The sequence below is a fragment of the Xiphophorus hellerii genome, chromosome 2 (assembly GCF_003331165.1).
Source record: "Xiphophorus hellerii strain 12219 chromosome 2, Xiphophorus_hellerii-4.1, whole genome shotgun sequence".
Lineage (NCBI taxonomy): Eukaryota > Metazoa > Chordata > Actinopteri > Cyprinodontiformes > Poeciliidae > Xiphophorus > Xiphophorus hellerii.
In genome coordinates this window covers 10,323,096-10,343,036 of record NC_045673.1, presented here as the reverse complement: position 1 = coordinate 10,343,036, position 19,941 = coordinate 10,323,096, and the positions used below count along the sequence as shown (strand labels likewise).

General features: G+C 37.7%; 2 protein-coding genes across 6 annotated transcripts in view; one reads left to right on the top strand and one right to left on the bottom strand.

The window, feature by feature from the left end:
* LOC116732788 (RNA polymerase II elongation factor ELL) overlaps positions 1-6,254 on the bottom strand; it is a 30,871-nt gene extending 24,617 nt beyond the window's left edge. The window contains exons 1-2 of one of the 2 annotated variants that reach the window (XM_032583266.1): positions 6,087-6,253; positions 2,186-2,233 (exon numbers count right to left, since the gene is read on the bottom strand). In XM_032583266.1, coding sequence (XP_032439157.1) covers positions 2,186-2,233; positions 6,087-6,224 — 186 coding nt within the window. In that variant the 5' untranslated portion in view covers positions 6,225-6,253. Of the gene's footprint in view, positions 1-2,185; positions 2,234-6,086 lie in introns of both variants that reach the window. The other variant, XM_032583271.1, reaches the window with a different exon arrangement.
* Positions 6,255-6,356: 102 nt separating this feature from the next.
* Positions 6,357-19,941, top strand: part of fkbp16 (FKBP prolyl isomerase 16) — a 30,289-nt gene continuing 16,704 nt past the window's right edge. Inside the window, exons 1-4 of one of the 4 annotated variants that reach the window (XM_032583297.1) lie at positions 6,357-6,528; positions 9,269-9,809; positions 9,967-10,136; positions 11,711-11,799. In XM_032583297.1, the coding sequence (XP_032439188.1) occupies positions 9,368-9,809; positions 9,967-10,136; positions 11,711-11,799 (701 nt within the window). In that variant the 5' untranslated portion in view covers positions 6,357-6,528; positions 9,269-9,367. Of the gene's footprint in view, positions 9,810-9,966; positions 10,137-11,710; positions 11,800-19,941 lie in introns of all 4 variants that reach the window. The other 3 variants (XM_032583277.1, XM_032583287.1, XM_032583308.1) reach the window with 3 other exon arrangements.

Genomic DNA, 19,941 nt, shown 5'->3' with positions numbered 1-19,941 from the left:
TGTCTAGTGTATTGTGCACAGTGTTAACTAAGTTCAACAGAACAGAATGAGTCAATCAAAAAAATGAAGACTGATTGAAAATAATGTTCACATGCAGGGTTGTGAAAAAGTATTTGACTTCTTAAATATATAGATTTTTTTTGCTTTTGCTTGTTTGCCAGATTTACAAAACCACTAAGGGGGGAAATACTTTTCCATTAACAGGCATTCAACTGTATTGTTTTATATCTTTTCTATCTTTTTGCAACAAAATGAAAATCTTTAACCACAGACGCAGTTCTCCCAAAGCCCTAAAAAAAATAAGCACAAAGACGTGAAATTCCAGGCCATGAGAACTCAAACCAGTTCTCAATGCATTTCATAATCCCTCTGTGAATTCAAAGCAGATTTTGCTGTGTATCTCTGGCCCATATCCTGTTTATTGATCAGAATATGGGCTCACAGTTTGTATCATTTTTGAAGTTATGTAATTTTCCTTTTACCATGTACAATAATATATGTCAATATGAAAAGTGGTATTCTGCTGTTATTTCAAAGTTACATATTCAGCCTGAATGTCAAATTCAAAGGTCTCATATACTATGCCTTACGTTGCATGATTACAAGCCTGGCAGGACTATTTCCAGTAGTAGGGCTAAATGCCGCAGAGACAGAGAAAAGCTGCCGAAAAACCTCATTTTGCTATTTCTTGATAGTTGCCCTGGCCCCTGGCACCACTAAACCCTGGAGTGACGCCAGGACTGTGATTTGAGGAATTCTTATGGCTTCTGTGGCCACACAAGTGCCCCCTTTACAGGAAATTTGACATAAGCCAGCGAGGGCAAGGATCAAAAAGTAGCAATTGTGGTTTTTGCGATAAAGCTCAACAGTTGGCGGTTGTCAGTGGACAAATGACCTATTGAACCTTATGCGAGTTCTGGGGGAAGGGGTGAGCTGTTGTAAAAGATTCAGCCAACAAACACACACCACAGGAAGTATTACATCTTTAATCCTGTAACCTTCCAATATAGATAGACACTGGATATTATCTTGGTGTGTTTCATGCCAGACTGCCAAATTCACAAGCGTCCTCCCCCCAGTAACAGCTTAATCTGGGCTCCCCCCACACGAGCAATGGCTGCATCTCATTCATTAATGGCCAATCGTCCGGCCCTGGGAATATTGTCAGGAGGGGGAGGGAGCCCATGCTTAAATTCTGCAGAGCAATTTGAATATGTAATGTGCCAGCCAAGATATAATCACCAATTCTTTTTCAGTGATTAAAGGAAACTTCAGTTGCAGTCACTTGACACTGCTTCACACTCTCACAAGCAGGATAATCAGCAGGTGTTTTCACAGATATCTCACTGCACTTCAACAAGCATGGTGTGTTTTTTTTCCCAATTTAAAAAAATCCCACTGCTTGCGTACCATTAGAGTTTTTCAGGTCTTTCATGTCTTCGTGCCAACAACAAGCATGGAGACTTGGGGACTCCCTAAGGTTTGCCAAATCCCCAGACCCCATAACCCTCTCCAGAACAAAGCCTCCCCAGTTGCGCGCCTGACCCAGTAACCTGGCAGGCAGGGGGTGATAGCATACCCTGTCTTTGGACTTTTAGGGCCCCGTGTGAGTGCACAGGGCCAGTATTTGTGTACAGAGCAAAGTCACTTTAGTCAGTGGAATCAGGTCTTGTAGTGATTAGAAAGGCCCATGACAGACAGAGCCGATTGTGCTATTAAAATGTACAAGCCTAACGAGCAGAGGTGGGGAGAGTCTAACCCTGCTAATCTAGTTGGACGTAGGCAACTTTCTTTTCAGGCGCTTCAAAGAAAGGTCCTCCTACTTTCTTTACCAAAGGATTTTTTTCTCTCTCAAAGACTATCCACCAGGTGTCTGTTTAGACATGTCTAATGAAGGATACTTGACGCAACAAAGTATTATTGAGGAAATGAATCACACCTTTATCCCTAGGCTGTGAGGTGAGCTGGATTAACAGCGACCAATTATCATTCTGGCACAACAATAATGGCACCTCCATCATTCACCAACCTTTCAACAGACTTTCTTATGAACCTATGGAAGTGATAATTCGATATTAAATAATCTAACAAGATGGCAAAGAGAAACCTTCATAAATGTGCTCAACAGGAAAAAAAAATATTCTCAGTTTCTGAAACATTACAGAAAATATGGAAAACATCTTACCCCCTGGCTTCCCTTGAAGCAAATTACTGGCTGGTTTGATAGTGAAGCCTGTAAAGAAGGGAATAAAACATCCAATTTAAATTGCAAATCATGTTCATCTCAAATCTACAAAGTTGATCAAATATTATAGGTAAAAATATGTAGCCATTCTGCATGCCTCAGTGTTTGTTGCTATAACCACCGTTCCACAGTAAGTGTAAAGCTTAAGAGTTTCTGGCTCTTATTTGAAGAGAAGTGGGTGTAATTAATTATTCTACTGCCACCAGAAGATTTTCTTCATGTCACATTTGTTTGTGATTTATGTGTTTTTGAATATTTTTTCTGTTGTTTTTAAACACGCAATTCCAATGGTCATTAGGTATAAAATAAAAATGTAGTTAAATATACTTTTAAAACCAAAAGACAAAGCAAGTACCCTAGATTTATCCCAGCCACCAGATGAATGTAACAACTCATGTTTGATCTGTTCTGACAAATTTCCACTATGACTTGTCTGGGCCAGGCCAACTCCTCTTTTATTATATGGTTTTAATAAGATTATAGTTGAGAAGGGTGAAACGAATGCACTTTTGTACCCTTGAAAACTGAATCTGAACTAGAGATGGACAGTGATCATATTATTTGTTGAAAGTAACAGTGTCTGCAAACCACAAAAATTGACAACATGGATCAGATAAATATGTTCACTGTTTGAACAATTTTTTTTTGCGTTTTTTTTGTTGCTTTTTTTTTTGTATTTTTTATTCTGTTTTTATTTGAGTCCTACTTTTAACAATGAACTGCAAAGTTCTCTGTATTTAGAGAAAATGACAGTAAATACGATTGAACGCTAACTGTTGTGATGAAAGCACATTTTTATAAAAACAGATTTTATAAAAGTCTAAATAATTTTTAAAACAGTGAGTTCATGTGAGGGTCCAACTGTATGCAGTGATCAATTTGTAACAAAATAGTCATTTCTTAATCCTGTTTTCAGTAAATATTTTGTTCTTCTTGCCCATCCCTAATCTGAACAAAAAAAATCTTCAGAGTGAAGATTACATTATGTATAATGTTAATCAAACCTTTTAGAGCACCATAATACATGATACTTACTTGATTCCACATGCATTTCTATATTTCTCACAGCGCATTGTATTTGATGTATGTAGTAGCTATCAACCATTAACAACATTAATAAAGTATCAACGGGGCGTGCCGTGGTGGCGGACGGGTTAGCGCGATCCACATTCAGAGGCAACCTGGGAGTCGCAGGTTCGACTCCCAGACCCGACAACGTTTACCGCATGTCTCCCCCCCTCTCTTTCCCCTTTCCTGTCAGCCTACTTTGAAAAAGGGACACTAGAGCCCACAAAAAGACCCCTTGCAGGGGTGATAAAAAATAAATAAAGTATCAACACCACATCTCCATTATTCTTATAAATGAAATATGCGATTGATATGTGTTAGTTCTTGTTTGTCAAACTTTGCAAAAACTTGTGAAGTTTGTTGTGGCCTTATGTCAATAGACATTCAGCTTCTATTTACTTTATAAAACAGGCCTTGTTGGCAGCAGAAAGCTGCAATGTAAAGTTAGTACTTTTTAGAAGCTGTCTTAAAGTTTATGAGAAATTGATAGAAAATAATTTACAAACAAAAAAATAATGTGAAACGATTTTATGTGACTAAGTATATCAGCAAATATGCAGCCGGTAATAAAAAGTTCAATCTCAATAAAATAAAAATAAAAAAAAACAAGTGGTTTCATTCGTATAAAAATATATGAAGATGGCAGCCTTGGCTTTGAAAGGGTGCTGGTTGTTTCACCTCTTTATCATTTTCTTCCTGTGGCTATTCTCAGCTTGGGTAACAGAAGGGAGTCATCCTTCACAGGACTGATTATACTGATCCTGTGCCAAATTGAACTCGCCAGGGAGAGTTTACAGCAGCTTAGATAAATGAGGATTTAAAGTCATTTTTAACAATCTATCGACAATACTCTTTGAATATTATCTGGAGTCACTGTTATGTGACTCAAGTAAATAAAATCGGAGGTTGCTCAATTATTATTGGGTCTTTGTATCATTTTTCGCAAGAGCCATCTATACAGGAATTAAAAGGGGTATAACGTTTTCAGAAAATAATATAATTACATATATAATACATTATTTAATACATGGGTACAAATGTAAAGATGCAAACCGGCCCCGTTTAACTTTGTGACTGTCAAATGCTGCATTTTAGTGTTTTATTTATATATTTTTATTAGACCTGTTTTCAGTAAATGTGACGTTCCATTCGGAAAAAAAAACAAAAAAAAAAACACATTTCTTTGAGGTTTCATTCGCCTGTTCCTTTTCACCCTTGATTGTAAGCATCGGTGAAGTAGTAGCAGCTGTCAGGTTCGGGTTTCTGCAGGACAGAAACCTTCCACCCTCACAGGGGTTGTCCTCAACCGGTATTTTCTGGGGTGGTCTACGGCTTGGAAAACTTGCTGTCCCCTCCCCTCTCCGTTTGCCTGCTGTGGCTTGGAGGAAGCTGTCAGGCTGTGGGAGAGCTCCGGAGTTTCCTCCGCTTCACGGACCAATGAGCTCCGGAGATGGGCGGGCATCAACAATACACAACAACTTTCAGAGCCAGTGCCACCGAACCCAGCTGTTTACTATCCAGCTCAACCACCAAGGTCGGGGTCCAGGTTTAGAAGCTGTATGCGACTCGGAAATGTGGCGCACACAAAAACAGACTCATTTGTTTTGACAGCGGAAAAGAAATAAAAAAAAAAAAACCCTCAACTAAATGAGCCTCCTCCTGCAGTCACAACTGTAGCTCTGTCTTTTCAAACACTGCTGTGGGGAGAGAGCATTTTGGATAGACTAAATGATCTCTGACTAATCTAATGGGCCAACTTCACTCTGGTTAAAGGCAATAAAACAGCGTTCCGATCGAATATTACATTTATTGCAACGAGCGAAGCCAAGCAGTTTGCCTTAAAAAAATAAAGAAATGAAAACATATGCGTTCATCCTTCTACCTAAATACATTTTAAGATTCCGTAAAATGAATACATTCTTTGCCAAGTGTTTTAAGGCTGTCATCGACTTTCCAATTTGTGACAACATTGGATTAATATCCCTAGGAAATGGAAGACAACTTTTCCACATGAAAACCTTGCATTCCAATGAAATCGCTGCTATGTTAGAATTTCCACAGACCTAAAAGAACAATATGTAGCATTTTATTTTCATCTACTGCGAATGTCCGCTGAAAGTTGTCGGCGGACTTCCGGCGTGCATTCAACTGAAAGTTTAATGGTTTAATGGTGTTTCGTTTTGTCGTCCGGAAAACATCGGCGGCGGACGTTCAGCGGACGTCGTCTGAACATTCAACGCCAGCTGCGGTGTAGCCTACATAAACCGAGCAAAAATATCTGCTTTTAATAGTCAGAGGAAAAAAGAAAAGTTTGTTTTTAGGGAGACTATAAAAAAAAGAGAGAGAGAGAGAAAACTCCGCATAAAAATCTAGCCCAATTTATATTATGTTTGCTTAAGTCAGTTCGAATTAAGGAATATGGGAGAATAAATTAAAAATATTAAGAATTGCATGTTTAGATCCTAATAAATTCAGCTCTGCCTTTTCTCTGAGTGGGCGAGAATACGTTTAAATCAGCCTGCTTTTATCAGCCGCCAGCCCCTTTTGGTCTGAAATTTAGACAATCCGTACTCAAAACAAAGAGCTATTTGAACTTGTATGGGTTTTTAAAAATATATGTTATTTGTGCTCCGTGCGGCAAATAAACCAAGCGAATGTTTTCCAAAGCAGTTCCCGGAGTTGGGAGAGAGACGATAAAGAAAACAGAAAATGTTCCTACATGAATAACAAAAGCCACAGCAGCTTTAAAGTTAAAGCCGGTGTTCTTGCTTACCTTCAGGTTCTGGAAGGCTTCCAGGGTCCGGATGGCCGTGTCAGTGAGTTTGACGTGGTAAAGACTTTGACTCGGGTTGTTTTTGTTAATTTTTCCACAGGAGAGCCCATACCGATGCTCCTGTCTCAGCGCTGCCATTGCTACAACTGAAGCCCATTGGTGACATTCTGCCCGGAACGTCACGGAGAAGAAGGCGTGGGGGCGGAGCTAACACACGTACGCTCACACCCCCAAGTGCCAGCGCACACGCATTCTTGAAATGTTAAAGTAAATATGTGTGCAAAGCTTCTTTTATTTTCGTTTTTTTTTTTTTTTACTTTCGGTTCTCTGGTCAGTATTTTTGGCCACCATTGCCACTCCGGTTGCTTGAAGTCTGTTTTTTTTTTTCTTTGATGTATTTTGGCCCATGGGTCAGATCCAAGTCTCGCTCCTTTGGATTTAGGTAAATACACTTTGAATTTTCTCACTACTTATACAGACACACACACACGCATACAAAGGTTATACCAGGAAGTAAATGCATTTGTAAACATGACTCACAAAACAAATGTCATTTTACTCAGGATGTTTATGCTGTTCACTCATTTTTATTCATAACTTTTCTATTATTGTAAAAGGTTTATTTTATCGACATCATGCTATTAGTTCTAGCTATGTAACATGTTATCTTACTGCAACTGTCAACAATGCTGCTTAGTATGTTGCAAAATGCAACATGTAGGCTCACATAAAACATTTAAGAAAGGCTGTAAAGGTCCAACTTACTCAACAGACAGAACAATACATGTTGGGATCAAATGGAAGTGAGAAAACAATTTGGATACAATTTTCTTTGAAAAACTAGAAGTTTTTTTTTAACGAACTGAAAAAGATCACAAACTTGTTTTTTATTTAATTTTTTTAAAGGATCTAATCAGTGAAAAATATTCAACCTCAGTTTGTCTTCTTCATGGGCCTGGGAAAGCTTTGTGGTCCTAATTCAAAAGTCTTCTGTTTTGTGTTTTTACCACTAAAGCAAAGGTTTAATCTATCGCTTAGTGTTTTTTCAAAAAAAAAAACCTGGTTTTATTTTTTATTATTATTCTGTTCACGTTAAGTACTTTAAATTTTGAACTGGATACCATAATTTTCAATACAGACAGATTAAAAACTAAAATATTCATTTTGTGTCAATGGAAAGCTACAAAGCTAAATCTTACTTTAACTGTTAGTTGCTAAGTGGCTAAAATGTTAGACGTATGGTTAAAATGATAAAGGTTTCTTAAATTCTTACTCAACAACTACTCCGTTTTCTAGTTCAAAATAAGAGCCTCAAATGCAAAGTTAAAGTTAAAACACTAATCTTACCTCTAAATAATATCTGAATGTTATTTTGCCAGACAATCTCATACCGACAGTAACTAGATAGAAACAATGCATGCCCAGACATCATATTAAAATTAGCCCATTTTATCTTCATTGTAGTTTGAAGTAATCTTTAAAAAAATAATTTTATATAAGATGAGATAGCTATAGCAACCATGAAATGTTAATAAAGGATGCTGAAAAATACAAATACTGAACAGACTCATTCAATACTTCTGTGTGGACACATAAAAACAAGAATAAACAACAAAAGTGTAGGAAAAATTTTTTTTTTTTTTGTGAAAAATAATCCTTTAAGGTTTTGAATACAAACCTTCAAAAACAAAACAAAACAAAAAAAAACAATATTGAGACATGCAAAACATCTGCCTGTCAGAGAAATTAAATGCCAGAAATGGAATTTGGATTAATTTAATCCTGACAGATAACATCCTTTGATGTGGATTAAAGAATGAGTCAGAGAGGCAGTGTTTATTTATGAAATGTATTGGTGTTGCAGCGATCAACAAACCTGTGTTTGAAAGCAATGTCAAAAACATTTCATTCACCATTGTTGCCACATTTGTTTTATTAAGCATCATAGTGTTTGTCAAGTAGAAATAGAAATCCATCTGATGTCTCAGAATGGGGAAATTCTAATACAGTAATACGTTGGTAATGATTATCAACTGTTTTCTTATTACTCCTTATTTCTTTGCACCATCCTCCTCTCCCTCTTTTAGGCTTCTGATTTTAGGTGCTAATATCTGAATCACTTAATGTCATTACAGACGTCCAAGTGGCTAAAATATTTATTGTCAGGTAGAATTTCAATGCACTGCTCCTGAAATGCTGTAGCCTGACAAGTATTACACCCTCATAGTGCTTTGAGATTGTAATATTCCATACTGACAGTGTGCTGATTATTTCACTTTGATATAGGGAAATAACAATTTTTTACCCATTAGAAAAACAAACCGCACAAAAATAAATACTTTAATGCTACTTGTGATAGACTTACAACTGCACTGTGCTGCCATGAAAAATAATATATAATTTTCACTGTATGTAAACTTGAGTTTTCAGCTCTAATGTCTTTTGAATTATGTCACTGTTTAAAAAGCTAAACCCCAAAACATCTTAAAAGGTTCGGCTTTGTTAAATATTTGCTCACAGCTTTGATAATCATTGTGTTCCTAAGAAAAAAAGAACTGTTCTTTCTGTGAGATCATGTTTATATGTTAGGCAAAAAATTGCATTGATTCTCAAAAGTTTGAACATGGCACTTTTTACGTAATCAATAATCTGGTGTACTCCTTACTTTCTGCTGGCTGCTGGTTGTCTTCATTTGAATTTTGAGATTAAATACTTTCTAATATAACTCAATGTAACCAAATTGGGTGCTTCTTTCGTCAAAAATATTAGTAAACATCACTAAATTGTCACAATATTACACATGTGTTGAGCAGAACGACAGTAGGAGTCATTAAGAAGCTTACAGGCGTTCTGTCAGATTAGGTTTTTTCTCCTTCTAATCCTGTAGATTACCACTGCACAGCCTGCTGGCTGTGAGTCCTTCGTTGCGCTGTGCAGGTTCTTTACATTGATATATTTTTTTGTAGCCACCACATTGATGAATTAAGTTGACTAAGATGGATGGAAGCTGTTGAGGAGAGGTCAAAGGGAGGCGGAATTGCAGATTTTGCAGGTGGGACAAAGCTTTAAAAACATCATATGTGACTGGGTAAAGTAGGAATGCATTCTGAGGTGGATTATCCAAAACACAACATGGATTCCTAAATGTTTTTATGGAGATATATTTTTTTGTCTAAACAAAGAATAGGTGCTACAACCCTACACCTCAGTGGGTTATCGGCTGAGCAAATAGGATCATCTCTTCTTGGGACTAATGCAGATGGTCTCCATCGCTCAGTGAAATGGAGACAGAGCCATGTTGTGAAGAGCGGAGGGATGGTGTGTTGGATCCCACAGAGCCTGAGGTAGCGGAACGCATTTCTGAACCTGCAGACTGCGATCCTCTGAACAAACTGCCTTGTGGGCCTCCAGAACAAGGTGAAGAACTCTGTGGGAAAGAACCATCTGAAATCGAGAACCATGCAGTAGAGAGTAAAGACACAGAGATAAAAAGCGTATCCAACTGCGAGCAAGAGAGAGAACAAGCAGAATGCAAGGTAGAGAAAAAACTGAAGAAAACAAACAGCTGGAAGATGGTCCGGTTTCAAGACCCCTCGACAGAAGAGGATGTTGTGGAGAGGGACAGCTCTGCAGAGATTCTCTTTCCAGAATACGCTGTGGAGGAATGGACATGTGCTCAGTTTGAGGAGCTCTTCATGGCAGAGGACTGGGAGAACATCACAGGTACGAACACATGAAATGAATCATCTAAACTCCTAATATTGGAAAGTATTTTAAATATCGAACTGTTAAACCAACTGCAATAACTGGAAGTCCTTGTGGGTAGTTTCTTATAAATCCAGGTTTGATTAGATTTGTACTTTACTCTGCTTTTATGCAGAGGACCGGCTGTTGAGGAAGAAAATTCTGGAATCAGGAGACAAACAGGTCCCACGCTCCACCTGGGGTCAAGAGGTCACTGTGAAGATGCAGGGTGTTCTTGAGGACCGGACTGTGGTGGAGAAGGACTGCAAACTTGTCTTTGTTATCGGAGAGGGAGATGTAATACAGGTGATACTCCAGTGCTTTTCTTGAAAGATTCTATTGTGTGTGTGTGTTACCTCAAAAAAGTAAAAAAAAACTGCATAGTCATGGTCTCACAGCACAGGCTTATTGATATAGGATGAGGGATGTTTGTAATTCTTTAAATCTGGAAATAACAAAAGGGTTATTCAGACTGACAGGTAATTAAAGTGTGAGCTGTTTTCTAAACACTGTTCCAATACATTTTAAAATATGTTGCTGTTGGGCATGAATCCTTATGACTCAAATTTTGGTCGCTTGGAATTTTTTTTTGTCGAAATCAAATCTATTAGTCAACCTTAACATTTTTTTATGTTTCAGTAAAAAAATATGCAGTGAAAAGAATCAAAAGGGTGGTGCGACTTTAACTAGATCCTTCGACTTTAGAAAGATGGGGGCTTTTTTAATCTCCTGAAACATTTGGGTCAGACGTTGAGGATTTCAAATTTCAACAATATGAAGATGTCAAATTTTCTGATATATTGTCCTATTTTTAATAAATGCATTTAAAAGGTTCAAGTCAAATCTACAGCAAATATGTTGACAATGTTCAGACTTAAAATGTAAAATACAAAAGGGATTTAAAAAACCAAAGGCACTTCTCTGCTGCTTTACTGGCATGTTTATAGTCCTAAAAAACATGTAACCATGTCTTCATCTGTTCCCTTACCTGAGTAAATATCTACAAGGTGCATGCATGGATTAAGCTGTTAAAAGAAGATGAAGAAACAGCATGTAACCATTTTCGAGGCAGGAAATGGACTCTGTTTGGACTAACTCCTTTTGAGATTGTCAAACTTTTTAGAAGGGAATATAAATATAAATATTGTTATATACTCATGTAGAACTTGAAAATAGGGAAACAAAACACTTTGTGACGTTTTGAGATGGCGTACAAACCCCCACTAAAGCTTTTACAAAATATTCAGAGGTAGAAGTGATTTTCTCACTGAAGTTTTAGGGTAATTACTTGCTCATAATGGTACATTGTCTTCTTGCCAAATAGAAGATAGTCTGGACCAGGGCTTCACAAACTTTGAAGATTCTCACCCACAGAATAACAATGGAAGACTCTCATGACACAGACAATCGGTTGAATGTGAACTTTTCTACCAAGTCAGTGAGAAAGAGGGACAATGATGCCATAAACAGCTTCCACAGCTACTGCATTGCTTCTATTTAGATGAACCGACTGTTTCCATCTCTAAAATTTATAGCAACTCAAGACCTCCCACTTGTTCATCTGTGACAGCAGCTCTAATTGTCTGGATCACAAAAGGTCTGGGTTAAAACCTTTTAACTTTCATGAGGACGGTGGTCCCTTCATGGTTCCATTGGATTCCATGTAGGCATTTTCCAGGTGACAGTTGAGGAGTTACACTTCTACAAGCTCACTCATTTAGCTTTGAAATCTGAAAAGGAAAAGATAATGTTAAAATCTGTCAGTTAACTGAAATACGCGACAAATCAACGTACATGTGTTTTTGTTTAACTATGCAATTAGCTGGATGTGAAACAAGCCACAGACGTGTTCTAAGTAATGTGTTTCTTGACACCTGTAGGCTCTAGAGGAGTGTGTCATGTCCATGCAGAAGGGGGAGATCACATTACTGGTGGCTGATTCCCAGTATGCCTATGGACTTCTGGGAAGGTAAGGATTTTCCAGTTGATTTTGTTTATTGTAATCTTGGAAATTAGAAAACATACTCAGAACAGGTTCAACAGGATTTAGGCTCTTATCTTTACTTTGACAATAATGACATCAAAATGCCATCTTTAGCCTCTTGAACCTGTTGCTGTGGGGGCAGTCTGTGCATCCTGAGTTATCGGGGTTAATGGACCATAAACAGGAGCAGATGGCTTTGTCTGAACACAATTCAGGAGCAACCTATCCGTGGTGTGTCTGTAACCTCCTAACCTATGGGGTAACCCTACTCATATTACAGCCAATAGCTTGGGTTTATAACCTTTTCACCAGTGAAGAGCCAGTATAAACGGAGAAACCACATAGTAACTGCTGCCTAAAACCTGTTCTTTACAGTTCAATTGTTTGCTCAAGATAAACTGAACAGACAAAAGCGAGTTATGCTGTTCATATCTAACAAAATGCAAATCAGTAATTATATCATATTTTATGTCACACCGCATAAACACTTCATAAAACCATCTAACGATCAAATCTGATGATTTATTTAGTTGTCAGTGCTTACACAGGGATAATTGACAGTAATATTTAGTCAAGGCTGTGATACAATTTTATTAAAAAGGCAATATCATCAACTGTCATTAGAGCCAATTGTGAATTAATAGATTAAAGCACACAATGTTGATCCAAATATGCTTTTCAGGGAAGCAAACTGTGATCATTATAGCTTGAGAAACCCATAAAATAAAATATTTCCCAGAATTTTTCTACAGACAGAACATTCATCAGCAGAAAAGCTGCTTTAACTCCCATTTGTTTGCTGAATAATGTCATGTGGCAGTAAAAGCGAGAAAAGGGGCAGAATTCATTGCTAGATTTATGACCCACATCTAGTTTTATAGCTAAGGAGAAAATATAGACCATTGTCATCAAAAAACAAATCCATAAAAAAATCTAACATTCAAACATTTTGTAGTGAGAGCTTGTTTTTTTTTTCCTCTTGTATAAAACTGTTTTTTTTTTTTGTTTTGTTTTGTTTTTTACCTGTTTAAGGTGCTGCACATTAGCCAGTGTTTGTATAGCGAGCACTCTGCAAAGAACACAGCCTGTGAGAAAAGAATCTCTTTCCATGTCGTGTGTGGAGCAGGAGGCAGCAGGAGGCTGGTTAATGATTGTTTTGATGCCACTGATTAGGGTTGTGTGCTGTGCGGTCAACCCTTATTTGAACCACAAGGTAGAGAATCAGAGCTTCGTGTCTGCTTTTCCAATATGATTCATTTAACTGATGTGCGTTACCCTAAACTGTTTTTTCTCGGTTCAAGGAATATGAAGTGTTTTAGTTAAAAAATATTGTCAGTTTCTCTGATATGAGTCGAGCCAAATCTTTTATTTAGATCTCTTTTAGTCTTTGTTGCTCTTACTACTTGTAGAGAGGCTAAACAGTTCATTAAATATTTGATTATAAGAGATGCAAAAACAATAATAAAATAAAATACAAGCAGCAACATATGTCATGTTTGAATGCGGATTGAGTGACCTCAGCATGCCTGTACAATAATGTGACAGACAGGGAGACAATGGGGGAAATCTCATTAGCCTCTTTCTGTTCTCTGGCATATGCACTGATTGAACTCTGTCAATCCTCTGCTGCAAACAGAGCTGTTAAGAGCACATCAGGGAGTGCAAAGCTGGTCAGACAGTATGATTCATCACTGCAGCCTGTAGGATCTGTCGCTCACACAGTCTACTGTTCTGCTGGCAGCACTATCAAGGATGCACACACCCCTAGAGATGGTGGGAGCATTAACTTGATTGTTGCAACAAAAAGTGTTCATCAGAATGAATTGTAGGAGGCACTAATGTTTTTCTGGATAAATAGGTGAACATTCAGTGAGTTTACCATGTTGCCCCCATTTAAGAAGCTTAGGAGAATCTCCAAACATATTTATATCACTTGAACATTTTTACATTTACAATCACAACAATCCACGTATTTTACCAATATTTTATGCAACAGAGGGAGGACAACTTAGTGCAAATTTATGAAGCAGAATAAAAGTCTGTTTGTATGGAACAGAAATCTGATCAGTGTGACATACAGTTGTATTGAACCCTCAGTTGTGTCTTTGTAGATCCAGGTCCTGAATCTTTTGAAAGTATGTCCTCAAATAGCTTTAGAGATCTAGAAAGAATATCTCTGCTCTGTTGCTGGTTCTGCTCTGTTAAACAGCTCTATTGAGGGCATTTATGAATGCCTCCTCAGACCAAAGCCTCTTGTTCCACAAATTGGTTTTGTCCCACATGGCATGTGGTAAATTTTTACCTCTTTTGTTCAACAATAGCTTTCCTATTGCCACTTCAGTACAGGCTTCAAAATCTAATCTAGCTTCTTTGTGTGGTATGAAAATAAAATAACTCTCTCAGAGTTTTTCTGTTTGTGACCACCTGCTCACAGGTCCAGGGTTGATTAAGACTCCAGGTTGTTTCTTAGTGTATCTCTACTTCTGACTGCCAGATCTGCTTGGTTTTAACTGATGTGTCTCATTATTATGGGCTATGTGTTTGTAATTCACCACTACAATGAGGGAAATTATGATTATGTTTTTTTTTTCTCTGAAAAAATGGAAAAGTGTACTTTGATTAGCTTCATGCCAGATGTAATAAATGTTCTCTCTTCCTCCTTCTTGCAAACTAATCTCTCTTCTTATCATCCCATGTAACATGACACAGTGAAACACTAGCACTTCTGCTTTTCATTACAATAGGCACTTGCAATTACACAGGTGGAATGACTCACTCGCCAGACAGTTGCACTGGCCTCTGTCAATTTTATTAGTTTTTATGTGCAGTCTCTCCTCCCCTGGCTCCATGTGCGTAAGCATGCTGTCCTCTCCAAGAAGGAGGATGTCCTCTGATCACTATGTGACTCACTCTGCAGAGCCACCTGGCTAAAATGAATAATGTGACCTTTGTGACGCTCTGCTGTGAAAAGCACAATATGAAAATTGAACCATTTGTCTCTTTTGATGCTTCCTCTCTGCAAGAAAACTCCAGCAAACACTCTGATGTTTGGTGTAGCTTGAACTTATTTATAGAGCAGATGTTGTTTTTTTTTGCTATAAAATCAACAGCTGAACTCTTGACTGTGAAGTCACGTGATCTAAACTAGTTTGACTGTAGCCTTTTTGGCTCTGCGTTTCTCTTTCCCGGTACGGTCACAGCAAGTTGACGAGAAAACCACACCCAGATCTCATACTTCGGGAGTGGGCCAGCAAGCACTGACAGCTGCAGTGCTGCAGATAACATCGGGCTCAGCTCCCAATGAGCACGCTCTCTTCAGTTTGCAACAGTGCTGCTACACTGCCGTGTACTTTCAACAGGTTAAAGTTGAACTAAAATCAAACAATAATTAAATTCTGGATGATAGCAAATAGGTTGAATAACTTTTGAAATTTAGATGGCCGTTTCTTCGACACCGTGGCTGGACTTTTTTTTGTTTCTTTTCTTTTTACCACTTGAATCACTGTTTGAACTGCACATGTCAGTCATCTAATCTCCCTGGATGTTTACCTTTCCCCTCTACCAGCAGGAGGCTTATCTCTCACATCAACATTATTGTCTGTGGTATAGCTACTGCTCATAGTTAAAACTACTTCTGCTTTCTGCGGTCCGAGTAAATTTAATGGGAAAGTAAATGTCCTCTAGCAAAATATGCTTTTAGTGAGCTTCCTGCAGGACATAAGTTTTCAATACAAGAGACGTTGAGTAGAAACTGCGAAATAAAAAGATGAAGCATTGTCCTTGATCTTGCTTGATCAACTATTTTGTAAATATATTTCTCTCAAATCAATCTTAACTCCCTTTTGTGAAGTATGTAATACACATAATTAGCTGTGTCATCACTTCCTTTTATCTTTGTATTTTCTGTGAACAAACCATTTTGTATTTAAGGTACTCGTACTAGAATTTTTAAAACTCATTCTTTTCAGTTGTGCTCAGGCATGTTGCTCATAATTCATTCTCTTGCCGAGAAGCAAGAAATGTAAAAAAGAAAAAAAAAAAGGAAAGAGGAAAAGATGAACACAAGGCAGCTTTGAACAACACTGTTGCTGAAGCATTAATGCATAAAACAATGACAATCCCCAAAAACAAACAAAAACAAATTACATTTGCAGAGAAGGCCTTAATGCTCATTTCAGATTTATATATATATTTTAAAAGAATCAGTTCTCTTTTTTTTTTTTGCTTGGTCGTTCATACTACTAATTAAATGTGACCACAGTCAGACTTCTGTGTAATCGGTTTACAACCCCAAAGTGACCCACATGCACAGAAGAAGAACGATGATGTCAGACAACAGTTCACTGTTTACGAAGTAATAATGGATGGAAATGTTTATAGGTTGCTTTTAAAGTTCATTCAACAGCTGGAGCTGACAGTATTGTCACAAGATCATGATACAAAGGGAGCTAATAAATAATATGGTGCTTTGTGGAGCATTGACTTCACATTCTCTAGAAAAGATGTGATCACAGGCGGGAGTGGTAAGAGTGTGCTGTGATGCACTTCAGTGACACAGAATTATTTCATGATTTCATAATTATAATATTCAGTCACTGTTTAAATCTGGATTTACCATGTATAGCTTCTGCTGGTAAAGAATTATGATGCATGTCTCTCATCAATGACATAAAAATCGGATAAAACAAGCTGGCTGGAAGTAGCTTCACACCCACAAGCGTTCAAAGCTGAAGGATTCCTCAGAAGAGATAACGACAAAGCCATATGGTCTAAGACTTTTTGTTGGTTTGAACTCATTGCTCAATAAACTACAGCTCATTGAAGGCACACTATTACTTAAGCAGAACAAAGAATTGGGTGCATTATTAACCATTCTTTGAGGACTTTTTGATATTGTCTGATATTTTATTTTAAAAACTGTACTACTAGCTTAGTAGGATTAGTCACAAGACCATTTGGAAAATGCTTTGGTAATACATCTTCAAAGATAATCTTTTTACATACTATTTGACAACAAAGTGTGCATGTAGCTTGACAGAACCTGGAAGTGAACGATGACTCTGATTGGAGCGCTGCTCTGTAACTTACTCCTTTTATTGCCCAAAAGGATCAAGGCAGCAAGGTTAACTTCACACTAAAGACACCTCAGTCCTTGCATAACTCACACCAAGTTTGTTGCTTACCATTTCAAAACATTATGAGAAAGGAAATAATTATAGCTGATGAAATGCATTTCTTTAGGGGAAATGACTATCTATAATTCATTCATATTATTTTAGATTTTAATAAAAAAAGTTGCCAATGTAGTTACCTATTTACAGTTGTCATATATGGTTCCCTTTTTGTAAAACTTGCATCATAAGTAGAAGAGATATTGACTAATACTCTAGTTATTGGTTAACATGATAGAGCAAATCTGATTTTTGCATGTTGCTTTGTTGCTTGTCATCCTTCCTCAATTGATGCCATTGTATGCAGTTGATGTGATTGCAGAGAACCTTACCTCAAAAATAAAAGGTGGAAAAGTGCAAGTATGTTATATTTACAGCTTTATCTGCTGTCTAATGCTTACCTCTCATGACAGAATCTCACAAGCTGGTGCTTAAGCAGAATGTGTCCCCTTAAATGTGGACATGTTGTGGGGTTGTGCTTTGTGAAATAAGCAACATGTTACAATGGTTTGTTTTCCAGAGTATGGCATAAGAAAGTGACACATGATAATCAAACAAGGTCAGACTGACCAACAATTTTCTTACCCATACCAGCTGTTATTTATAATTAATTTGTGGCTGCGGTCTGTAGTACTCATAACCACAACAGTTAAGTTGGTGGAGTAAGACAAAGGGTATTTAACAGCAAAAACCTAACCCAACGTTTAAGAGAGAAAACCCCCCAAAAAACTAAGAACATAATGTCCTCTTTTTAAAATTTGTTGAATGGAAACCTAAATTATAACAGAAAAACTTTGATGTATGCTCTAAACTAAAAGACTTTGTAAACTACTCCTCTATCCTCTTCCAAAGAGACAAAAAAAGTCATTTTATTGTACAGGTAAAAAGTGAACAAAGTGAGAAATTGGAAGACTTCTTTATCAAGCTCTTTGTCAAATCCGCAGATGTCGTGATTTTTCTGCTATGGGGTAAGTTGAGACACAGTTTTAAAATAAAATGTTCTTAAAACTACTGAATAGGATTTAATCAAAATCCCTGCGAAAAGTAGAGAGTGTAATTGTAATAACGTAGTCATTGTGTAATATAAAATAGGGATTTAAAAAGGAATGCAAGATAATGCAGACCAGAGTTAGTAACTAGCCAACCTTTTGTTCTCATGGTACATGAGCAACAGCTTGTGTCATGTGTGAATCTACAGAAAAATATTTAAATAATTGAGGTTTTTGTGTATTTAAGGCTTAATTTCCTCCTGTAATATATCTGTTATTCAATGCTTCAAACTTACCACTCCCCACAGGCCTAAAAAAATTCCCTTACTTATAAAGAAATCTCAAACCTGTTGAGCTGTTATTCTTCCAACCTCTAAGATTTTCAGACAGTGATCTACTAACTGGTCCCAGGTTGACTCTTGTCCAGCTCTTAACACCACCTTCTTGTAAAAAGTTGTTTCACAGTGTTGAATATATTTCTCACTTAACTTACTGTGTTTTTGCAAAATTGCCTCTGACCTCTCTCCTTATCTTTTATTGTAAAGTAATATGGAGTTACGGCCTGCTTGCATTTTGTAGCAAATAATCAGTGCACCAGATTCTTTGCAGTCTACCAGTGAGTGGGTGATTACATGTTTAATTGAACACTGGTGGTGGCAATAAAAAACATGAAAAACAATCACAATTAAGGAGCCTAGTTTGTTGTGACATTTGTATATTCCAGAGATTTAGACAGCTGCCTTTGTTCCTTTTTGTTATAACAGTAAAGTCTAAACTGAATGTCTTTGATGAGCCACCATCTCATTATTCCAGCCTGAAGAATTAGAACTGTGTCTTCTGTCTCTAACGACCAGCTACTTAGAAGAGTAGCTGTTCAGAACACTATAAACACTTTCACCCTTAGATGTGGCTAGGCAGCATGCCCAACACAGGGCTGTTTCAAGCTAGCATTGTTTGTAGCTTTGCTTCTTTGACTTCATAAAACAATGCATTTATATTTCTAGCTGCATTCAGTATTTTTCTTGCCATTACTCAAACACAGACTCTTTCTCTTGGAGCTTTGACCACAAGCCCATTTGGTCCTATTTCTTATTTGTTCACTCCTAGACTTTATATCTTATAATTATTTCACACTTTCCCAAATACTTCCTCACACCAACTGAAATCAAAACACTCCTCTGTCGCAACAGAAGCTGCAGCAGACTGTCTTGTAATAACTGATTAAGTTGCTGGGCAACTATTGAGCACTTTTTATTCATTTTGCTCATCTGTAACTACAGCAGAATGGAAGCAGATGGCAAAGTGGAGGGGCAAGCTGTTTCTGACAGTGACGCAATGCTCACACTCACACACGCACGCCCACCCCCCCACACACACACACAGAATCTGATACAGGTCTGCATCGTCAGGTTAACACGTTGAATTCATCATGGTCTCACTGGCTGAGACAGCAGTGGGTCTAAACAAATAACCTTATATGTTGGTAATGTGCAGCACTGTGTGTTTCTCCTGCTGCGGGGGGATGTGAGGTGACGAACGCAGCCTAAGAGGCCGGAGGAAAGAGGTCTCTGCAGAGTGACAAGTGACACCCCGGTATGTTGTTGTGTATCTGTGAACTGCGAGTGGAACATGACTCATCCCACTGAGACGTCAGCGCTTCGTCATCAGACGTCTACAGCAACGCACCGCATGCAAACTCATGCTCACACACATGCACAGACGCTCTAAATATTCCTCTCAGAGTTAATGACTGGCAGATTCCCGCTGACGTCCTCCCTGCGAGCTCAAAATCAGGCGTGCAGTGTTTAAGCCTTGAAGATTACCACAGGCTCATTAGCAGAACTCTTTGTAAATGAGACTCTCTCAATGGTTGGGTAAATACGATGAGATTAGTAGAACTGAACCAGAGAACAAAAACAGAGATTTTATTTGAACCCCTCCAAAAACGTTTTGGTGTTCAAACCGAG